General features: G+C 41.5%; 1 protein-coding gene and 1 long non-coding RNA gene across 3 annotated transcripts in view; one reads left to right on the plus strand and one right to left on the minus strand.

The window, feature by feature from the left end:
• Window positions 1-11,342, plus strand: part of FBN2 (fibrillin 2) — a 236,447-nt gene extending 225,105 nt beyond the window's left edge. Inside the window, exons 62-65 of the mRNA XM_023617761.2 lie at window positions 1,022-1,141; window positions 5,943-6,174; window positions 7,377-7,548; window positions 9,429-11,342. Coding sequence (XP_023473529.2) covers window positions 1,022-1,141; window positions 5,943-6,174; window positions 7,377-7,548; window positions 9,429-9,803 — 899 coding nt within the window. The 3' untranslated portion in view covers window positions 9,804-11,342. The remainder of the gene's footprint in view (window positions 1-1,021; window positions 1,142-5,942; window positions 6,175-7,376; window positions 7,549-9,428) is intronic.
• Window positions 1-19,630, minus strand: part of LOC138917299 (uncharacterized) — a 124,184-nt gene that overhangs the window by 55,425 nt on the left and 49,129 nt on the right. The window lies entirely within an intron of this gene.

Consider the following 19,630-nt stretch of genomic DNA (forward strand, 5'->3'; position numbering starts at 1 on the left):
TTTTACAAAATACACATGCCAGAGATGACGAGATTGTATACATCCCCTTTATATTTTTTAAACTATCATAATTTATGTTTTTATTGATTTTAGTTACTCTTTAATTGATTATTCTTAGAAATATATGATTTTGAATCCTAGAAATATAGCCAAAGTTTTGAACATACTCTTTGTAAGACTTACAGGATTTTTGTATGTATCTAATTTGCAGCCAAGAAAAATTCAGTTTTAGAAATTTCTATTTTAATATTTTAAATTTGAAGTCCTTGAGATTTGGAGGTATTCTGAACATACAGCTGCTTGCCATGTGTGAGTTCAGCTTGTGACTATCCACATAAGATACCACTTATTAATTATCCATATAAATTTGTTACACATACATCAGCCATGCCAATTTTATTTCGCTCTTTATGGGTAGATTTCAAAGCCTCAGTTGTCATTCCAAAAGCATATGCATGTATGAACAAAAAAATTATTCCATATGTGTAATAATACCACATCGTGTCTAAAAATAACATATTCAAATACTTAAAATTTGTATCTAATTAATCATGAATGGTAATAAAAATGTTTGCATACAAAGCAATTATACTTTTTAGATATCTCTATAGTGCTTGTATCTTCCCCAAAATGAAGATTACATGTCAATCACTTTTGAATCTACTGGAATATGTAATGCAAATATATTTATGTCACTTACCAAATAAATCATAACCATATGCAGTTAATCCATCCAAAATGCACAACATTTGTGGTTGCTATGGTTGATTTGCTGAAATTTAGTTGTTATGTAGAGCATTGACGTGGCACGGTCTGGTGGAGAGCCTAAGAATGAGGTGGTTTCTTATCTCTGAACCATTCTTTGCACCACCACTGAATAATAACCATGTGACTTGGAAAAATCACAGCCTTTCTGTGTGTGTTGCTTGTTTGTTCCCTTGCTAATAGGTTGTGTTTGGAGTGCATTTAAGAATAGTAGAGGAAAGGTTACGTAAACATCTTGCCGGGATTGTTTTTGCAGACGTTGATGAATGTGATGGAAACCATAGGTGCCAACATGGCTGCCAGAACATCCTGGGAGGCTACAGATGTGGGTGCCCTCAAGGATATATTCAGCATTACCAGTGGAATCAGTGTGTTGGTGAGCACTCACTTATGACATAGTGTCTGCTTTTCTCACTTTAAAGGATCTTAGAGTAAAAGGAACAAATAATAAAGGTTAACATTTCAATGTAGACTTTGAATCCTAGAACTTAAAAACCAGTACTTAGGGCAGATGCATGGGGGTCCATTATACTAGTCTCTATACTTGCGTATATTTGAAAATATCTGTAATAAAAATGTTGTTGTAAGCACCTAAAAGGTAAACTCGAGTTTTTATAATTTTAATCTTCTGCAAGATGTAATTTTAAGTTTCTGAAGATGCTGTCAAGAATCATCATCTTCCTTTGCCAAGGTCAGGGCTTTTTATCAGTAATTTAGTATCTTTAGACTTGGGGTTGAAGGATTACCCATCCAACCCCTTCATACAAATCTAAAAGAATTCAGATCAACTTAATGAGGACCGTCCGTCTGTGCTCTCCAGCCACATAGATTTAATGAAGGAGATGAAGTATTTTAAGGTAGAAAAAGTACCTAGTTACAGCACATTCTGTTGAAAACTCCAGACAGAGGTGTTTGTAAAATAAAATTTGTAGGCACTCAGCTCTATTCCTTTCATTGATAAGTCATGGAAGTTCTCCTTTTAAGGAGAGACTGATCAAAGAGAACATTATTCTCTACTGGAATAGCCTGCTGACTGATTTAGCATATGCCTAATTGCTTGGCTCCATTTGAATGCACTTCACAGACATGCCATCCAACACATTGTGACATAAGATGCTGGCATAGCTGGGCAGAAAGGGGAACAGTGGTCCTGCAGAGCAACAGCAGGGTCCTTCCTCTTTCTCTGTAGTAATTTAAATTACCCCACATGTATTTCAAGTATTCTACTGTGAGCAATCCACTAAATGAATTAATCTGATTTTATCCTTTGTGGTCTTCTCAAAAGAAATTTCTAATGACAGTTTAGTGAATTGAGAAGAAAATCAGGAAAAGTTTCAAAGGAGGGAAACCAACACAGTGAAAGTCACAACTATGCTGTGGCCTTGTGCCAGGTCAAAGACAGACGCTTTGCCACACTAAGAATACACACTGGCGAATGGGGTGGATGCAAAAACGATTAATGATCAAGAAGTTAAAGACAAAATTTTAAAGGATTATCAAAACGATGAGTTAGGCAGTCAATCAAAACAATTTTGTAAGCTTAATTTACTGTTTTTCCTCTTCACAGAAAAAAAGTGTTGCCAAAGTCCTTATGCACTGATTGATACATAAACAGAAGCAAAGTATAAGCGCACTCTTCAGAATATAAGGAATGGTATTTGTTTGGATAGCTATTAAAACAGCATAAAACAATTTTATGATATTGCATTGTTTATAAAACATGAGGCTCATAATTTTATTTAGTAAATACCATGGACTTCTTGGTTGGTTCTTTGGAACTTGAGGCAAAAGAATGATCCTCTAATATTTCCCATGTGTCAGCTTAATAGAATTTTTGTTTTTAAAGTGATCATAAGTAGAAATAGGAATATTTATGGAGTATCAACTCAATTTCCAAGTTTTTGAGTTTTCTTAAATTTCTGTCTGTAAATATCTAGTGCAAAAATAGCTGCACAGTTTTCACTAAATCTGGTTTGACTTAAAGTCAGGGCTGTGTGGTATATCCCAGTTCTCCTTTGTGGATCCTTGGAGTGGGCACTTCAGCAAGGCAGTCCCCCCAGAACAGCTCCTTCTGGAGTCCAGCCAGATGCCAGTGTGCCTTTTAATCAGAAGAGAGAGACCCTATGGACAGAGGGATCAGTGGTTTCAAAGATGAGTTCAAAACTAAAGATACAGAAGCAGAACTCCCCAACTCAAGTAGTAATTTGTGAGTGTGCTCTGCTAAAATGGGCACCTCTGAGCAGCAGGCCCCTGAATAAGATGCAACAGAGATTTCTTTCAGAAGGTTCTAGATTCTTCTGTGCAGGGTTGAGGAATCCAGCTGGTCTCCAATAAAACTGCTGACTTTCTTGCCTTGAATCCACATAACATAGTTGGAATTTTAACTCAAATATATGGCAGGGATAGAATTAAACAACCCATCAGGAACTAATAAAAGCAAAAAGTTAGCAAAAGAACAAAAATTGTGACAAAATGCAAATTGAAAGACCACAAATCATTTTTATCTGTCACCACATATGTGAATATCTTCAGTCATTCATATGACTGAGAGAGGAGTATGGAATGAAATATTTCAGACAGATTTATCTGCGGTCTCCTTGTAAATGGACAAAACTGTTGGAGTCAGTGAATCAGATAATTTGTATAATGTTAAACTGTAAACCTACAATATTGTCAATACTAGTGTCAATTTAAGAAAAATGACAGTTCTTTGTGTTACTATTGAAAAAAGCTTTAATTCAGGGGCTGGCCCCGTGGCCGAGTGGTTAAGTTCGCGCGCTCCCCTGCAGGCGGCCCAGTGTTTCGTTGGTTCGAATCCTGGGCGCAGACATGGCACTGCTCATCAGACCACGCTGAGGCAGCGTCCCACATGCCACAACTAGAAGAACCCACAACGAAGAATACACAATTATGTACCGGGGGGCTTTGGGGAGAAAAAGGAAAAAATAAAATCTTTAAAAAAAAAAAAAAAAAGAAAAGAAAAAAGCTTTAATTCAAATGAACACTTTCAGAAGTTTCTAGCCAGTTACCACAGAACACATAATATTCTGGTACACAGATTGTCCAGATGTAGGTAACATTTTCAAATGTTTGCAAGCATTATAATTATTCAAAATTAAAAATAAGTGAATATTACTGATATTAACATTTGCATATGAATAAAAATTATGTCTTAGCATATGAAGCTTTTGGTTATTAGTGTTAGTAACTTCCAGCATGCTTCTATGGCCTTTTCAAAATGACTTGAACATAGCTTAGTGAGACTTGAGTCAGCTCAAAGTATGTCTCAAACAAGAAGATATTTTAAAAATCAGATTACCTCAGTCTATAAAATTATACCATGATGTGCATATGTATATTCATAGCATATAAATATGAAGTATATCGTGGTGCTTCCAAAAATATTGCATATTTTAAAATATTCTTGTCAGTGGTGTGTTTAAATGCAATTTATTCAAGTAATTGGTTTTGCCTGGTAATTTTTCTACTTAACACAATGCCTAATACTATATTTATAGCAGGATCATTTTGTTAAATTATAACCTAATTTACATTTTCTGTTAGGAGTGAAACACTGCATATAAATGTCAGATTTAATTATAAAAGCAGATAAGCTTTTGTGGCAGAATTCCAAGTCTCTTGTAGATAGAAATAAAACAGCAGTTATATTTATGTCATAGGTAGCCTAGTTATTAAGAATTTATTTATATACTTTCTCCCCATGAAATGAAGGCTAAGAATTTGTACATATTAGGTAATCATAGCAGATTTTATATCCAGTGATTAAGAGTTCTACATTTGGCAGTCTGATTTAATTCTGAACTATAATCATGGTACAAAAATGTGCCTAATAACATCTACCCTTTCGGTAACCTCTGCACCATACTTAATGGAGTTTAATTTCCTGTCTGAGAGGCCTCTTCACGGAGACTCCGTCTGCATCGTCCATAATCTCACTGAGCTACCGCAGACATACGCTTCCCTCGAGCTGTTGTGTCCCAGGCGCGCAGCAACTCGCAAATGGGCCTTTTTCCCCATATGGGCTGAAACATATACTTGTCATATATTAGGTAAACAGACACACTGTGTTCCACTGGAGTCACAAGAATTTGAAAGAATTCCATAGAACAGATGTGATTTGTGCCCAGGGTGAAATCTGGATTATAGTAAAGCCCAAAGGAGTCAAGCCACATGCTCTATGTCAACCAGACAGTTGAGAGCAAAATTGTAATCTCCAAAGTTGGAAACATAAGTAGGCTTTGAATTTGTAAAAATGATAATAGCAACTGAAAGTATAATCTATAACTATCCTACTCTCAGGCATTTACAGTATAACATTAGTCATTAAACTAGTAAAGCCTGTGTCAGCTGATGGCCGGATGCAGACCCATCCCAGGAGGAACAGTCTGTACCTAATGGTCCTTAAGCAGTTAAAAGTGTATTAGATTGTTGGCTCAATAGATCCAGGTAAATGATGTTTATTTCAATTATTTTCATTTAGGGTATTTAAATTTTCTATATGTCTTCTCCCCATATATAATGAAGGCTTTGGGAATTGCTGAGAGAATGGATACAAGGACAGATATAGGCCTTTTTTAAATTGAGATATAAGTCACACACCGTAAAATTCACCTTTTTAAAGTATGTACTCAGTGGTTCTTAGTATATTCTCACAAGAGCGTGCAACCATCAACACCACAATATTTTCATCACCTCAAAAAGAAACTCCATACCCATTAGTAATCATTCTCCATTTCTCCCTCCCCACCGCCCCTGGCAACTAGTAATCTGCTTTCTATTTCTATGAATCTGTCTGAGAGTGTAGCCTTTTGAAGTAATCTTCTGTTAAGAGAATAGAAGAGTTATTCAGTAGGCAAACTGCAAATACCTGCCCCAAAGGGGCTGCCAATGTATCCAGAAACATCACACAAACAGAATATAAAAGGGTAGGGCGAGGTTTTTTTTTAAGCCATAATTTAGGAGGATTTGTTGGGTGGGTGGGTTGGCTGGTTTGTTTAATTTCGTATGCTTTGCGAATCAGCCATAAGAGTAGACCTTTTAAAAATGCAGTTCTAGGGTTATTTCCCCTGTAAAATCATCAGTACGTTGAGACTCGGGCTCTTCTTCCCATCACTGCCACCTTCCCCATGTAAGAGTTTCTTACTTTGTGTCAATAGACGAGAATGAGTGCTCCAATCCCAATGCCTGCGGCTCGGCTTCCTGCTACAACACTCTGGGCAGTTACAAGTGTGCCTGCCCCTCAGGCTTCTCCTTCGACCAGTTCTCCAGTGCCTGCCACGACGTGAATGAGTGCTCGTCTTCCAAGAACCCCTGCAATTACGGCTGCTCCAACACGGAAGGGGGCTACCTCTGCGGCTGCCCACCTGGCTACTACAGAGTGGGACAGGGGTAAGGCCGCCAACCTCCCTGCACACAGGAAAGCAAGTGTGGTCCAACGGGGTGGCATTCCTCCCTCCCTGGGTTCAGCCTGCCTGGTGCCTGGCACTGCAGGGAAGCCTACAATGTTTAAAAGCCCAAGAGGCAAAAGCATTGGTCAGGGCACTTCCGGTTTGGGAGGAAGAAGAACCAAGAAGGCACATGGGTTATGTCTGTGCTGTGAGATTGCCTCCTTTGTGCTGAGCATAAGAGTCATTCTCTTGCCCTCACAGTGGCACTGATTCAGTCAGATCCCTCAAGGCCAGAGACCAGCAGCTGTTTAAAAATGTGGCTCACGTGTTGCCATAGGCACTTGGGTTGTGAGGTACAAGTGAAAATGGCTTTGCCCCAGTCTTCCACAGGTTGTGGCAGGTGCTAGCGCAGCAGTTCCTGAGGAAGGAGTTTGTCCCTCTCTTTGCTCCTGTGGCTTTCTGTTGCACAGAGAGGACGTGCCTAGTTGGTGTGGCACCATTTCCACAAGGCTCCAGCTAATCACACTTTCCCAAGTGAAGTCCTTTCCACTGCTGCTGAGGTGCTGGCCACTGCATCTTTCCATCAAGGCAGGGGTGCTCAACAGCACAGAAGCTGGGAATGTTGCAGTCGGGCAGGGTGGCCTGCCTCAGAAGGAACAGTGTGTGAGGCAGGCACTGAGGGGCGTGGACTAATCTGTCCAGCGCTGGTACGTAATAATGCTTGAAACAAAAGGTTTGGTCTAGACAAGGGTCATTCAGAGCCACCTCCTTCACTCTTTCACTAACCAAAATAGGAGTTCAGAAATCTCAGTTCTTAAAGCAGAGAGCTTTGTTGCCAGCAGCCAGCAGAGGCTGCAGGCTTATGACACAGCAGAACTTCTCTAGCATTCTCTTTGGAAATTCACACTTTGCTTTTACCTTCTGGATTTAACTACACATGAGCGCTTCAGTCTAATTAGGACTGAAAATTGGGAAAGCCTGGGGCTCAGTCTTAGAAGAATTTTGCTGTTCAAAATAAGGGAAAATCTCGTGCATTAAGTGTTGAAGAAAAGAGTTACAGAGAATATTAGGTTTTTATGTTTATGAGCTTAGAGCTTGCTTACTTGCTTTCTTACTTCTGACAAGGCTGTACTGTAGCACTGGAAAACTATAGTCCAAGTTAACGATAAAGTCTAACAACACTTTGCATTTTGTTGCAAATAGCCACTGTGTCTCAGGAATGGGATTTAACAAAGGGCAGTACCTGTCCCTAGATGCAGAGGTCGATGAGGAGAATGCTCTGTCCCCGGAAGCATGCTATGAGTGCAAAATCAACGGCTACTCTAATAAAGACAGCAGACAGAAGAGAAGTGTTCATGAACCTGAAGCCACTGCCGTGAGTACACCTCAGTCTGTTTGGTCACAAGATTTTATCCGTCTGGAGTCATGTATGCCATGCAGTAAACATTTTTGTAGGTTTCAGCCTCGATGGAGCTGAAACTGTGTTGAAATTTAATGACTAAATTAATGGACACAAGATGGCAGAGACAAGCAAATTAAAATAAGTTGATTACCAGCTCAAAACACAAGGACTGGGGAAAAAGACTCTAAGATTCAGTTTCAGATCCCATGTATTAGTTTTTGATTTGTGCCAGAGAGCAATAAGATGTTTATCTGGGAAATAGTTATTTTGAAATGATGCAAAAAAGAAAATTATTTTGAATTTATCCAGTTCTGTTTACATAAATATATAGTGTACACTAGGCTGATTTTAATTTTCAGTAGATAAGTCAACTAGGTCTCATATTCTGTGACATTTATAAGATAGGTGTTCCTCCCATAAAAATTTTATCTGCAAATAATTTGTCTTTTGTAAGGAATTGAAGATCTGAATTGCCCGCCTCTGGCCTTTCTTCGCCATGAATGGCATTGAGCAGAGTGGTTAAAGGGCTGAGCCACAGACTTCCTGGTTTTGAATGTGTTCCCTGGCCCTCCCCACTTATTACCCGTGTTACACGGGGCATGTTTACTTAACTTCTCTCTGCCTCAATCTCTTCACCTGTAAAATGGGAATAAAAATACCTCTGAAGGGTGACGGGGCCTTAACTGAGCTGATACTGTGAAGTGCCAGGAACGGTGCCTGGCATCTCTATCGCACACGTTCCATGAATGCCACCGAGTAGTATCTGGAGATGCTCATGATTGCCCCAAGGATCAGGGGTAATACCACCCTCTTCAGCTAATATTCCTGAGAAGCTCCTCCACCAAAAACCCTAGTCATCGGCTAACTGGCTGTGTGAACTACACAACTTGCTTCCGTTTTCTGGGCCTTAGAAACTTTCCTTATCTATAAGAGGAGACTTCTCTAGCCAAAAAGTCTGTGGTTCTATTTTCTAATGATGTTACATTGACCTTAAGTAGACTAAGGTGCCTAAATGTTTAAATATAACCATTGAGATATATTCACCAAGTACCCCAAACTACAAATCCAGAAATTCTGGTTATGCAACCTTCCCATTGTAGAACTTGGGACGTGAGTCTGTCTGAACACTGAAGGGCACTTCTGGGCCACTGTAGCCAAGTTCTTACTTAACAGGCGCCCACTCAAAGCATTGGCTTTTTGTGCCTGTCTTACTAAAATAGCAGTCTTAAAGCTCCCATCCTGCTGGCCGAGTGAGACGTGGTTTATCTGGGCCCTGCCCCACTGGCTTCTACCAAAGCTGGTTCAAACCTGAGCCTGGAGGACTCTGCGGGTCCCTCCCTCTGCACTGATGGCTTCCATTAAACATGCTTCGCTCATGGTCTGTGTGCCTTACAAATCAAACCTGCGCTTCAGAGTGAAGATTCCTCTGGGGACCCCTGCTGTCAGATAACAGCCGCGCTTCATTTATTGACTCCAGCAAAAAAAAAAGAAAAGTTTTACAATCATTTCCTAAATTGTCTTTTTTTTATTATTAATAAGCATGATATTCCATAAACTTATCCAAAAAACTTGCCATGTGAATGCTGTCTGTAGGCTCGGCCCTGTAACTTTACCTGGCTGAGGCTGAGTGAGAAGTTGTAAAGATTTTCAGGGCGTGCTCCATGGAGCAGACCTTTTCTCCCAGCTGACAGGAAGTTCCAGTAGCCTCCTTCACAAGCACTGCTCCGAAGGAGAGTGCAGAAAGGGGGAGTGACAAGTTGTCCTGTGGCTGCAGCCCCAGCAGCAGGTCCCTTGCGAGTCCTCTGCTTGTGCTGGAGAAGCTCTTCCCACATCGTTTCCTGTTCTTTCTCCAGGTTGAACAGATCAGCCTGGAGAGTGTCGACATGGACAGCCCCATGAAAATGAAGTTCAACCTCTCTGGCCTTGGCTCTAAGGAGCACATCCTGGAACTCATGCCTGCCATCGAGCCCCTCAACAACCACATCCGCTATGTCATCTCCCAAGGGAATGATGATGGCGTCTTCCGCATCCACCAAAGGAACGGGCTCAGCTACTTGCACACGGCCAAGAGGAAGCTCGTGCCCGGCACATACACACTGGAAATCACCAGCATCCCTCTCTACAAGAAGAAGGAGCTTAAGAAACTGGAAGACAGCAATGAGGATGACTACCTCCTAGGGGAGCTCGGCGAGGCTCTCAGAATGAGGCTGCAGATTCAACTCTATTAACCCCTTACAGACTTGCTTCCAGGCTCAAATCCCTGCACAGCCGGCCTTTAGAAGCCTTTGAGAAATCAGTGAATAATTTTAAAGAGGAAAAAAGACAACTGTTGTTTCTTTCCTCCCTGTCTCAGACTTCAGAATGTTGACCCTCACAGGGAGGGATAACTTAGACTCTGGTGTGGCCAAAGATTTGAGTACAAAGGCAACCGTGGTTACTGTATTTTTTATATAACTTCACTTTAAAATATATTAAAAAAAAAAAACCTAAATGTTCAAGAGATCAGCATATGGCACTAAATGCACAAAAATAATGTGAGCTTTTTTTTTCCTGTTAGCAGTCTGTAACACTTTGGGTATTTTGCTATAGTTGCTAATTAAAAAAATATAGATGTTTATTTATTTTTAATGCAGTAATATATGGAGAAATGAACAAACTATGTAAACAAAAAGGGAAACTCACTTGTTTTTCTTTAGATTTATAAATTTGAGCTATTTCTTTTAGAGGTGCTTTTTAAAAATTCAGTAGATTCAAGAGATGTTTCCTTTGGTTTTCTGCCAGTCGTCCAACTGGTACACATCTGATTATTTTAAAGAATGCCTCGCAGAGCTGAATGGGCAGTGGAATCAATAATTTAAAAGATGGAAATGTCCTTAGATCCTTTCTAAAGGAGATCAAAGCCAGAGCAGCTCATTGTGACCATATCTCACATCACCAGACACACCAGGCAACGGAAGATGAAGCACAACCACTGTAGCAAAATACCTTGACTGCTTGGGAGACCAGTAGCGTTGCAGGCCAAACCGTACTGTATTTCCTTCTCATAACCTCAAGGAAGCACATGTGCTACCCACAACACCTCATTCTTACCCAGGGTGTGCTGCGTACTTGTGGTACTGTAGGCAGCTGAAGAACTGCCGGTCCTTTGAAAAGGAACACCTGGCGTTCTGTAGTGTTTGGTGCTGTCTTAGATTAATGGTGCATTTATTATGTTCAAGCTATTTCAGGATTGCCATATGTGCAAACAAATCATGCAGTACAGCCAAGGAATATATGTTGTTGTTTTTTTTAAACCCATTTTTTTTTTTTAGAATTTTCATTAATACTGTAGTTATACACCATATGCCTCGTTTTATCATAGCCTATTGTGTATGAAAGATGTTTGTACAATGAATTGATGTTTAGTTTGCTTTAGTCATTTAAAAAGATATTGTACCAGGACGTGCTAGTAAGAGTACGTCTCCGTGTTCTTCTCAACCCAAGAACCTGTCCCTGGACCAGTGACCAACCTCAGATGTGAAATGGCCAAAGCACGTGCAGGCTCCGGGTTGTTCCTTCACACCTGTGCTGACCAAAGAGTAGTAACCAGTTATATCCAGTTTGGGGTTTTTTTTTGTTTTGTTTTTTAATAACTAAAAAAAGAAACAGTGTAAATTTGTAATCAAGTGTTTGTGAGGAAAAACTTATGGTTTTTGGTTTTGTTTGTTTTTGTAGGTCTATGTATCAAATATGACACTTTTCTTGCAATAAAGCTTATTTTTGGGGTAGTTTTCTGGCTGAGTGTTTTCTGGGAGTACAGCCCCTGTTGCGTTTGTGTGTGGACTGCGGCCTTTGCTTATGGGGAGCTGTATGAAAGTAGCAGAAGGAGAGCCACGTACATTTACAGGAAAATAAGGGAATGTTGTCAAATCTGCGATACAAAGTAAGCAGGAGTGTTCAGCCGACAATTACAATTTAAAGTCATATTCAAAAACAAGGACATAATCGAGGCCGATAATTGTTCACTTCACAGATTCTAAGCCTCCTGGGCCCGGTCTTCCTAGAGAGCTCAACGTGCCTTCACTTCATCCTCACATACACTTTGAGTGCCACCCTAACTGAAGCACCCTAACGCGCCTCTGAGGAAACGAAAGGTTCTCTCAGAGAGCCTTCCTTCTGGAGGGTTTCCCTGAACTTTGGTTTTTACGCAGAAGTACATAGCAGCCATACCCCAGACCAAACGGCATCTTCACCAAAAATAATCCAAAGCTTCCTATCCCCTGAAATGTTACACACTTTCCTCCTTGGAGAAGTAGATAAGATAGGACAAGTAGTTTCACAGGAATTCTCTTGGTACACTGCTGAAATGAGCACAGAAATGTCTCAGGAGTTAATTCGATATAAAGTTTGAGAATTTGTGTGCTTAAATTTTTCATCCAAAGAGTAAGAAAACAAGGAAATATTATGTCTAATCTTAAGGCTGTTCCTTGCCAATCAGAAATTAGCTGCATGGAATAAGGAAAGTATTTGCCTTGGGGCATCCTTTAAAACTTAACATGCATATTCAGTTTCATCTGGCATCTATTACTGGTACCGCATGAGCACTGTAATATGAAATTACCTGGAACCAAATTTGACTCTTTGAGTGTTGAGCAATAGCACTCTTAGTTTAGCTTTAACCTGCCCTGGAGGAAGTTTGAGAAGCCACACTATTAGGGTGCTTCACACAGAAGAGAAAAGATAAAAGCTCATTAGAGGCTTTACACAGAAGAATGTACTAGAAGGAAATGACTACTTGGAGATGCTCCTTCCAGGAAGAACTCAGGCACCTCTGGTAGCTTTGTTGCAGTTCCCTTACTGTGAGCACCGACACAGCCAAGATTAATTTGTATCTCTCTAGTAATTAACTGCTAATGATATGTCCTGTACCATTTTGTCATTCACATTAACTGTCTTGTCAGAAATTACCTTGGCTAAGTTACAGAAAACTTTGCACAAGAGTAAAGTATCATGTAAGCCAAGAAATGTAAACCAAATCCAGTGGATGCATGTATTTGTAATAATAAGCAGTAATTTGGTCTTCAGCTGACATGAATTCTCTTTCCACTAGCATTTAGATTTGGAGCTTTTTAAAATTTAGCCCTGTTTTGTACTTTTTTATTTTGCTGTTTACTTGTGGTAGATGAAAGTTGATCACATTTGTGCATGAACATTGGAAATAATTCAGGGTAATATATAAGGATTTGACTCTAAATTCAAATGTCTGCCCTTTTTCATTATCTAGGAATATTAAATGGGATCATTCATACAATCTGTCCCTTCTAAACACTTAAGGTTTTATTTGTTTATTATTTTTATTTTGTATCCATTGCCTTCTTGGTTCACAGAATAAATACTTGGGGTGGAGGGTGGGGAATACACCTCAAAATTACAGAGCCTTAGTCTATGAGAGCTGCAGACTTTCAGGTTGACATCCTTTATGCTTCAAGGAAACCAGTTAATTCACATATTAAATTGAACAGTGAGGAATTGCTGATCTTTGGCCATCTTTGACCGACAAAATGGCAATTTCATATAGTTCAATTTAATATTTCAGAAGTATTCCAGTTCCTCAAGAATAAACTGAAACTCTCCCTTCTCTTTGAAAGACAATCAATTCCATTCACTCCTTTCCCTGCAGCTGGTGGCTCATTTGTACTCCTAATTTATAATAGTCCGCAAGAGAATAGACATAATTTATTCAGTCACTTTCTTTCATGCTCCAAAGACTTTAGAAAAAGTCTAAATTGCACATCTTTGGGACCTTGAGGGGATTACTGGAAGCTCCTTAAGGACAAAGACAAATACATTGGGAAAGATGGAAATATAGCACATTTAAAAAATTAATAAAGGGGAAACTTTGGGAATGTTTACTTCTAAAGAGACAGGGGAAAGATGGAGAATCATTAACAGCCCACAGGAAGTGAGTGTGACAGCTGTGTTTGCACTCTCAGCCAGCCTGCCTTCAATATCTAGCTTCTGTTTCCTTTTTTTTTTAAAGCGTGATTGCTGTCTCAAATAAATACAAAGCCGTGGTTTTCTTGCTTAGTAAGTACGTGTTTCTGACCCTAATTCTCCTTGAAAATCCCTCTGACGTACAAAGCAGGGGAGTCCTGAAATACAATGTACAGCTTATTAAATTCAGCATTTCAAACGCTGACGCAGTAGCACCTTGCAGGTAAAAGAAAGAGACCTTCAGATCAGGCCCACCTGAGTCTGGCAAGTGGCGGGTGGGGCAGGCTCCCCGACTCCCCTGCATCCGCAACCCCTCCGAGATCCTATCCACCCACTTTCAGATGCACAGGTGGGTAGAAATCTCCCGGGTGTCCTAGTGTAACGTACAAGGCACTTCTGTTTGTTTATGAATGTCTAATTCGTTGTAAATAAAAGAGGAGAACAGGAGCGACTGACGCTGCCATGATGCTGACGTCACTTGGTAGCCGTGTTCAAATTCCATCTCCTCGACAAGCTGCACAACCGCCCTGAGCCTTGGTTTCCTTCCGGGGGCGATGTTTCCGCTCAGCGTGGCTGAGACGGTTGAGTGAGATGGTAGAGGCAGCGCTGTGAGCATAGGGCCCAGAACAGCAAGCGCTCAGTAACTGTCAGGTGCTCTCCTCGCTCCCCTCCGCCCGCTGTTACTATCACCACCACTAGGAGAATGCACCCCATATTCACACAGAGCTCCTTCCTAAGCATGGCCCTGAAACTAGCGCCCTCCATCGGAATCCTAGGACCACGTCTAGGACATGGCTCCTAAGTGGTCTGCACCTCCAGGGGGTCTGGAAGTCCTGGTGTGGTCATGAGTCTTTACAGCCTCCACCTTGCTCTTCACTTGCTGGAGTCCGGTCCACAAACGCACACAGGGCCCTCACATCTACAGAGCCCTGGGAAACCAAACATGAGGGAGAACACAGACATCTGATAATCCCTTTTAGGATGATTTAGTGTGGTGGAATGTCAGAGCTAGAAAGACCTTTAGAAACCTACTCTTATGTGCAAGTGAGGAAACTAAGGCCCAGTGTTGTAACCTAGCTAACAGGGCTGCTAGTTTCCAACGAGGTGAGACCAGAACCCTGGTTGGCAGGTTGTAGCCTGGTGCTGTTCATACTTCCACTGCATGGTAAGCCTATTTGGATCTCTTTTAAACCCTGAGGATATAGGCCAGTTCCCATGGTTTTGGCTCACATTAAATCCAAAAATGTTTTCCAAGCACGATTCAAGCACTGCTTTTTGTTTTGTCTACCCCACCCTCTGTGTAACTGCTCCCTACCTCCTGTAGACCAGAGAGAGATTTGTGCACACGCTGCAATGCCAAGATCCTGGCTGCCGCAGAGCAGACCTCATCGAAATCATATACTTCTCTAAAAGCACGCTACAGCCCTCGCTGTCAAAGGGTTAAACATTTTATTTAAACCAGACCTTCAAAACTCTAAAAACACATACACATTTGTTTTACTGAGAATGCTTAAGGAAAGCACACTAGTTGCTTGTGTTGCTTAATTGTCATTTTTCCCCCTTTTCCTGTGAGCCTAAAAAAGATATTACTAGATTAAGTTGGCTTACTTTTGAAAGAGCCAAGAACCAACAGCTCACATTAGTCATCCCCGTTAGGGCTGCAGATTAAATGTCAGGATGTAGTGTAGACATTTTCCAAAGGAAAACAGGAAAATGCTTTACATGATTTTTAGAGCAAACCATAGGGAAAGTTAACATTAACAGCCTTCCCCAGACAACTACTGCTACATGTGTGAGTTCCATTAACGAAATAGCAGTAGATGCTATGTATGAATGGCTAAGTCCTGAAAATGTGTCAAAAAAGCAGCCCCTTCGCCTGCTTAAGCTGCCTAAGTTTCTGCTTCTGGGTTTACTTCCTTCCTCTGCTGTATCTGGCTTCAGCAGCCCTGGACTGAGGGAGCCCATTCATGCAGGGGTGGATTTAGAGCCTCAGACCGGTGCATTCGTGAATATCGGGCCTGAAGCAGGATCCTAAGACCCATGGCCATGTACCAGCACCTGGGAACTCAACCTGGGATGAACCTGCATCTTAGTCATTCTGGTAATTCACAGAGCCGAGGCCAGAAAATGTTCAATCAGTAAATGAAGGGGAGAGAAGAGTCTAAGACTCTCAACAGAGTCTACCACCTTGGGTAGTAGTGGACAACCACAGACCACCCCAGGGAGCTGGACCTCATCCAAGGAGTGGGTGGTTTCATTGTAATAATTTTACTGGAAATGTTCTGAGCAGATTTCTGGGGATCATTCTAGAGTTATCTTCCCTTCTCTCCAGGGGACTTTCTTGATTTATGCTGCTTTTCTGTGCCTTTCTAGGGAGCCCCGTGGATCTCACCTAGTGTGACAACAGATTGAAGGCTCTTTGGGAAAGCTGACTGTAATTTGGATATGTCATGTGAGGCGACCTGCCCTAATCCAAACCTGGGCTGAAGCTGCTGCCTCTTCTGTGGTGGTGTGGGTAGGAGAAGAGGTCCAATAACTTCTCTTAGACAGAGATTACACAGTTCTTATTTTTGAAACAAATTGACTACATGAATATGTGTTATCTATTACCCAGTCATAAAAAGATTTTCCCTTCTAAAGCTTACAGTCATTTCAGAGAAACAAGGTATCCACATAAGATTAGAAAATGGTATGTGGTTAAGGGCCATAGCCTTGGTTCAGAAAAATGGCCCAAACTTTGTCTTGGAAAAGAGAGGGGTCATTGAAACGTAGAGCTACTGGAGATGGTCTCCTAGAGATGATGAGAATTGAGCTGGACCTTGTAAAATGAGGCAGATTTGGATACAAGGTAGAGAGTAGGAAAGATTTCCTGGAAGACAGAATAGCATGAACAAATGTTGGAAGTCAATAATGTAGATCACATATTGGAACACAGGGGAAGAGCAGGCAAATGGGCCTTGAATGATAGTACTTGAAGCACAAAAGATAAGGTTATTAGGTAGGGCGGGGCTCAGGAGTTAGGACCCCTGAAGGCCGTACTGAGCCATTTAGACTTTATCCTGTAGTCAAATAGCTAATAAGGGGTCATTGGTGTATGGATGAGAGTTGCTGAAAAAAAACTGGATGCAGAACCAAGCCCGGGGAAACTCTCGCATGTAGAAACAGAAAAGGAGGAGCTATCGGGGCACCGGAGAGGAAGGGAAAGAGCAGTAGTCGGAAAACCGGAAGAGAGGGGTGTCAAGGGTGCCTAGATAGCAAGGAGTTTGAGAAATGTATCATCAGAATTTTTTGCTAACAAAATCAAATCTTCTCCTTTCCCCCACATATCTGCTCACCAGACCCTCCAATCTTCATGTCTTTCTTCATTTTAGTCACTTTGTTGCAAGCAAGGAAAAATCAAATCGTGTACATGATCCTTGTCCACATATAGATCTGAGAGGTAGCATGGCAGAGTGAGAAAAGGGTAGCCTTTGAGGCAAAAAGAATTTGTACCCTGGCTGCCAATCATTCACTGGGTGAAATTAGTCAAGTTATCTTAAGTTTTCTGAGTCTTAGTTGGTGGCACATCTGCTTTTTCTGAATTTCCAGCATTCTTTCCCAGTTCTTTCTGTGACAACATACCAATTTTGCTTTGGGTGACTATTCAGCCATTATCGTGTACAGTCATATGGGGACTTCAAGGATCTCCACGCGCCGGTTCGATTCCTTCTCCCTAGAATTTGAGTCTTGAGCAGAATAATTCAAGTGCAGATAACAGGTCTTGCATTCATCCAAGAAGCACCCCAATGAAACTGTGGGTCGGTTCCTGCCATCAAGATCCCAGGAGCTGATTCATTCTATCCTCTTTCTAAGTCTGGTTCTTCACTTTTCCCAAAATTCTCTGAGCTATCCTTGCAATCAATTACTTTTCTTGTCAGAACAAGCTGTTGCTTGCATCTTAAGAACTCTAATGTCTACCCTACTCCTAGGATTGTTATGAGAATTAGAAGTATGGAGAGCTGCAAGCTCAGGGCCTAAAATCTAGGGCATGTAGTAGACCAATAGCTGCTTTAAAATTGAAAAAATTTTTTTTAATTTTTGAGGAAGATTAGCCCTGAGCTAACTGCTGCCAATCCTCCTCTTTTTTGCTGAGGAAGACTGGCCCTGAGCTAACATCCACGCCCATCTTCCTCTACTTTATACGTGGGACACCTTCCACAGCATGGCTTGCCAAGCGGTACCACGTCCGCGCCCAGGATCCGAACTGGCGAACCCCAGGCCGCCGAGAAGCGGAACGTGTGAACTTAACCGCTGTGCCACCGGGCCAGCCCTCTTGACATCTTTAAAGCAGCTGTTTGGGGCTGGCCCTCTCAACATCATTAAAGCAGCTGTTTGGGGCCGGCCCTCTCAACACCATTAAAGCAGCTGTTTGGGGCCGGCCCTCTCAACATCATTAAAGTAGCTGTTTGGGGCTGGCCCTCTCAACATCATTAAAGCAGCTGTTTGGGGCCGGCCCAGTGGTGCAGCAATTAAGTTCGCATGTTCCACTTCTCAGCAGCCCAGGGTTTGCCAGTTCAGATCCCGGGTGTAGACATGGCACTGCTTGGCATGCCATGCTGTGGTAGGCGTCCCACGTATAAAGTAGAGGAAGATGGGCATGGATGTTAGCTCAGGGCCAGTCTTCCTCAGCAAAAAAGAGGAGGATTGGCAGCAGTTAGCTCAGGGCTAATCTTCCTCAAAAAAAAAAAGACCAAGAAGAAGGAACCCTGAGTTTTCTTCAGTCCCGTCACCTGTGCCCTCTGTTACCATGAATAACTAAGCCAGAATGGGTCCACAGTTCACAAGAGCTTGGCCGCTTTTGTTCATTGTTTCTTGCTCCTCCCTGTTTCTCTGGCTTGGGCAGGATGGAGCTGGGCAGGGCTGCACTGGGCTCAGTCCAGAAGAGGTAAACCACAGCCAGGGCTGTTTCTGAAGCACATGCTGGAGAAAGGTGGGGTCGGCTCTGCCCAGGAGCTAGTTTTTATGCATTTCATAAAGGACCAAGGTAAACTGCAATAAGAAGACCCATTCATGGTTCCTAAGGATTATGCCCAACAGCCCTAAGAAGGGTGGAAATAGCCCATCTAAGTAGGAGAGAGATAAATGCTGTAGTTGTATGTCAGCCGCTTTCATTAATTCACTTTCTTTCCATGCTGTCATCCTTTGCTTTTCCTGCGATGTTCTGCTACGCTGTTCCATGGGCTGATTGGGCACATGCATGTGAAGCTTTGTGTAGAAAAATAATTACACAAGACATTTTTGAAAGAATAAATGCATTTGGCCTAACAAAACCAATTCACATCTTAAAGAGCCAGCTTCTCCAAATGCCAGTTATGTCAACTAACTATTTCTCCTTCTCTCCTTGGCCATGCTACACACAAGTGGTTTTCAGAATAGAAAAACATGCTTTCCGGTGTCTGTTTTAAATTTGTTTTTATCTACTTTATGTGTCTAACTTTGTGCTAGTATTTGTTTTACAGGAAAAACAAAACGGTAGATATCAACCATGTCCCTGAACGTTTATATATCTATAAGTTCCCTCTTGCTGTTGATAATAAAAGCGATTCTTTTTTATAGCATATATCTTGTCCATAAACCTACAAACATCCATTTCCCTCATTTCTTTCAAGTCTCTTTCAAGGGTTGATGAAGGGCTAGTCAGTGACATGTGAGTGTCCCTCCAGGGTCCTCCTAATAGCATCCATTTCTCCTGCAAGGAATCTAATTGCCTGATCGCTCTTCAGAAGAGGAAACTGAAATCATGCTGGAATCTGAGAAGCCAGGTTGAGGAGCTGTGTTTCTAGCCCCCTGGTCCTGACTCCATCCTGACAAGCCCTCAGACAAATCAGGCGTCCTAATGGAATATCCCTGCCTGAGTATGAGGCAACCCAAGAGTAAGACAAGTGCCCATTTTCCCCACTGAGGCTATTAAAAAGAAAGAGTAAGAGTGAGCGTGGGGCCAAATTGAATCTATAAATTTTAGGAATTATATAAAATAATAATTTTTACTTTCTATTTACCAATTTAGTTACACACCTATTTAAAAAGTGCATCGTATCTAAAA

This window comes from Equus caballus, chromosome 14 (assembly GCF_041296265.1).
Source record: "Equus caballus isolate H_3958 breed thoroughbred chromosome 14, TB-T2T, whole genome shotgun sequence".
In the NCBI taxonomy this organism is placed as follows: Eukaryota; Metazoa; Chordata; class Mammalia; order Perissodactyla; family Equidae; genus Equus; species Equus caballus.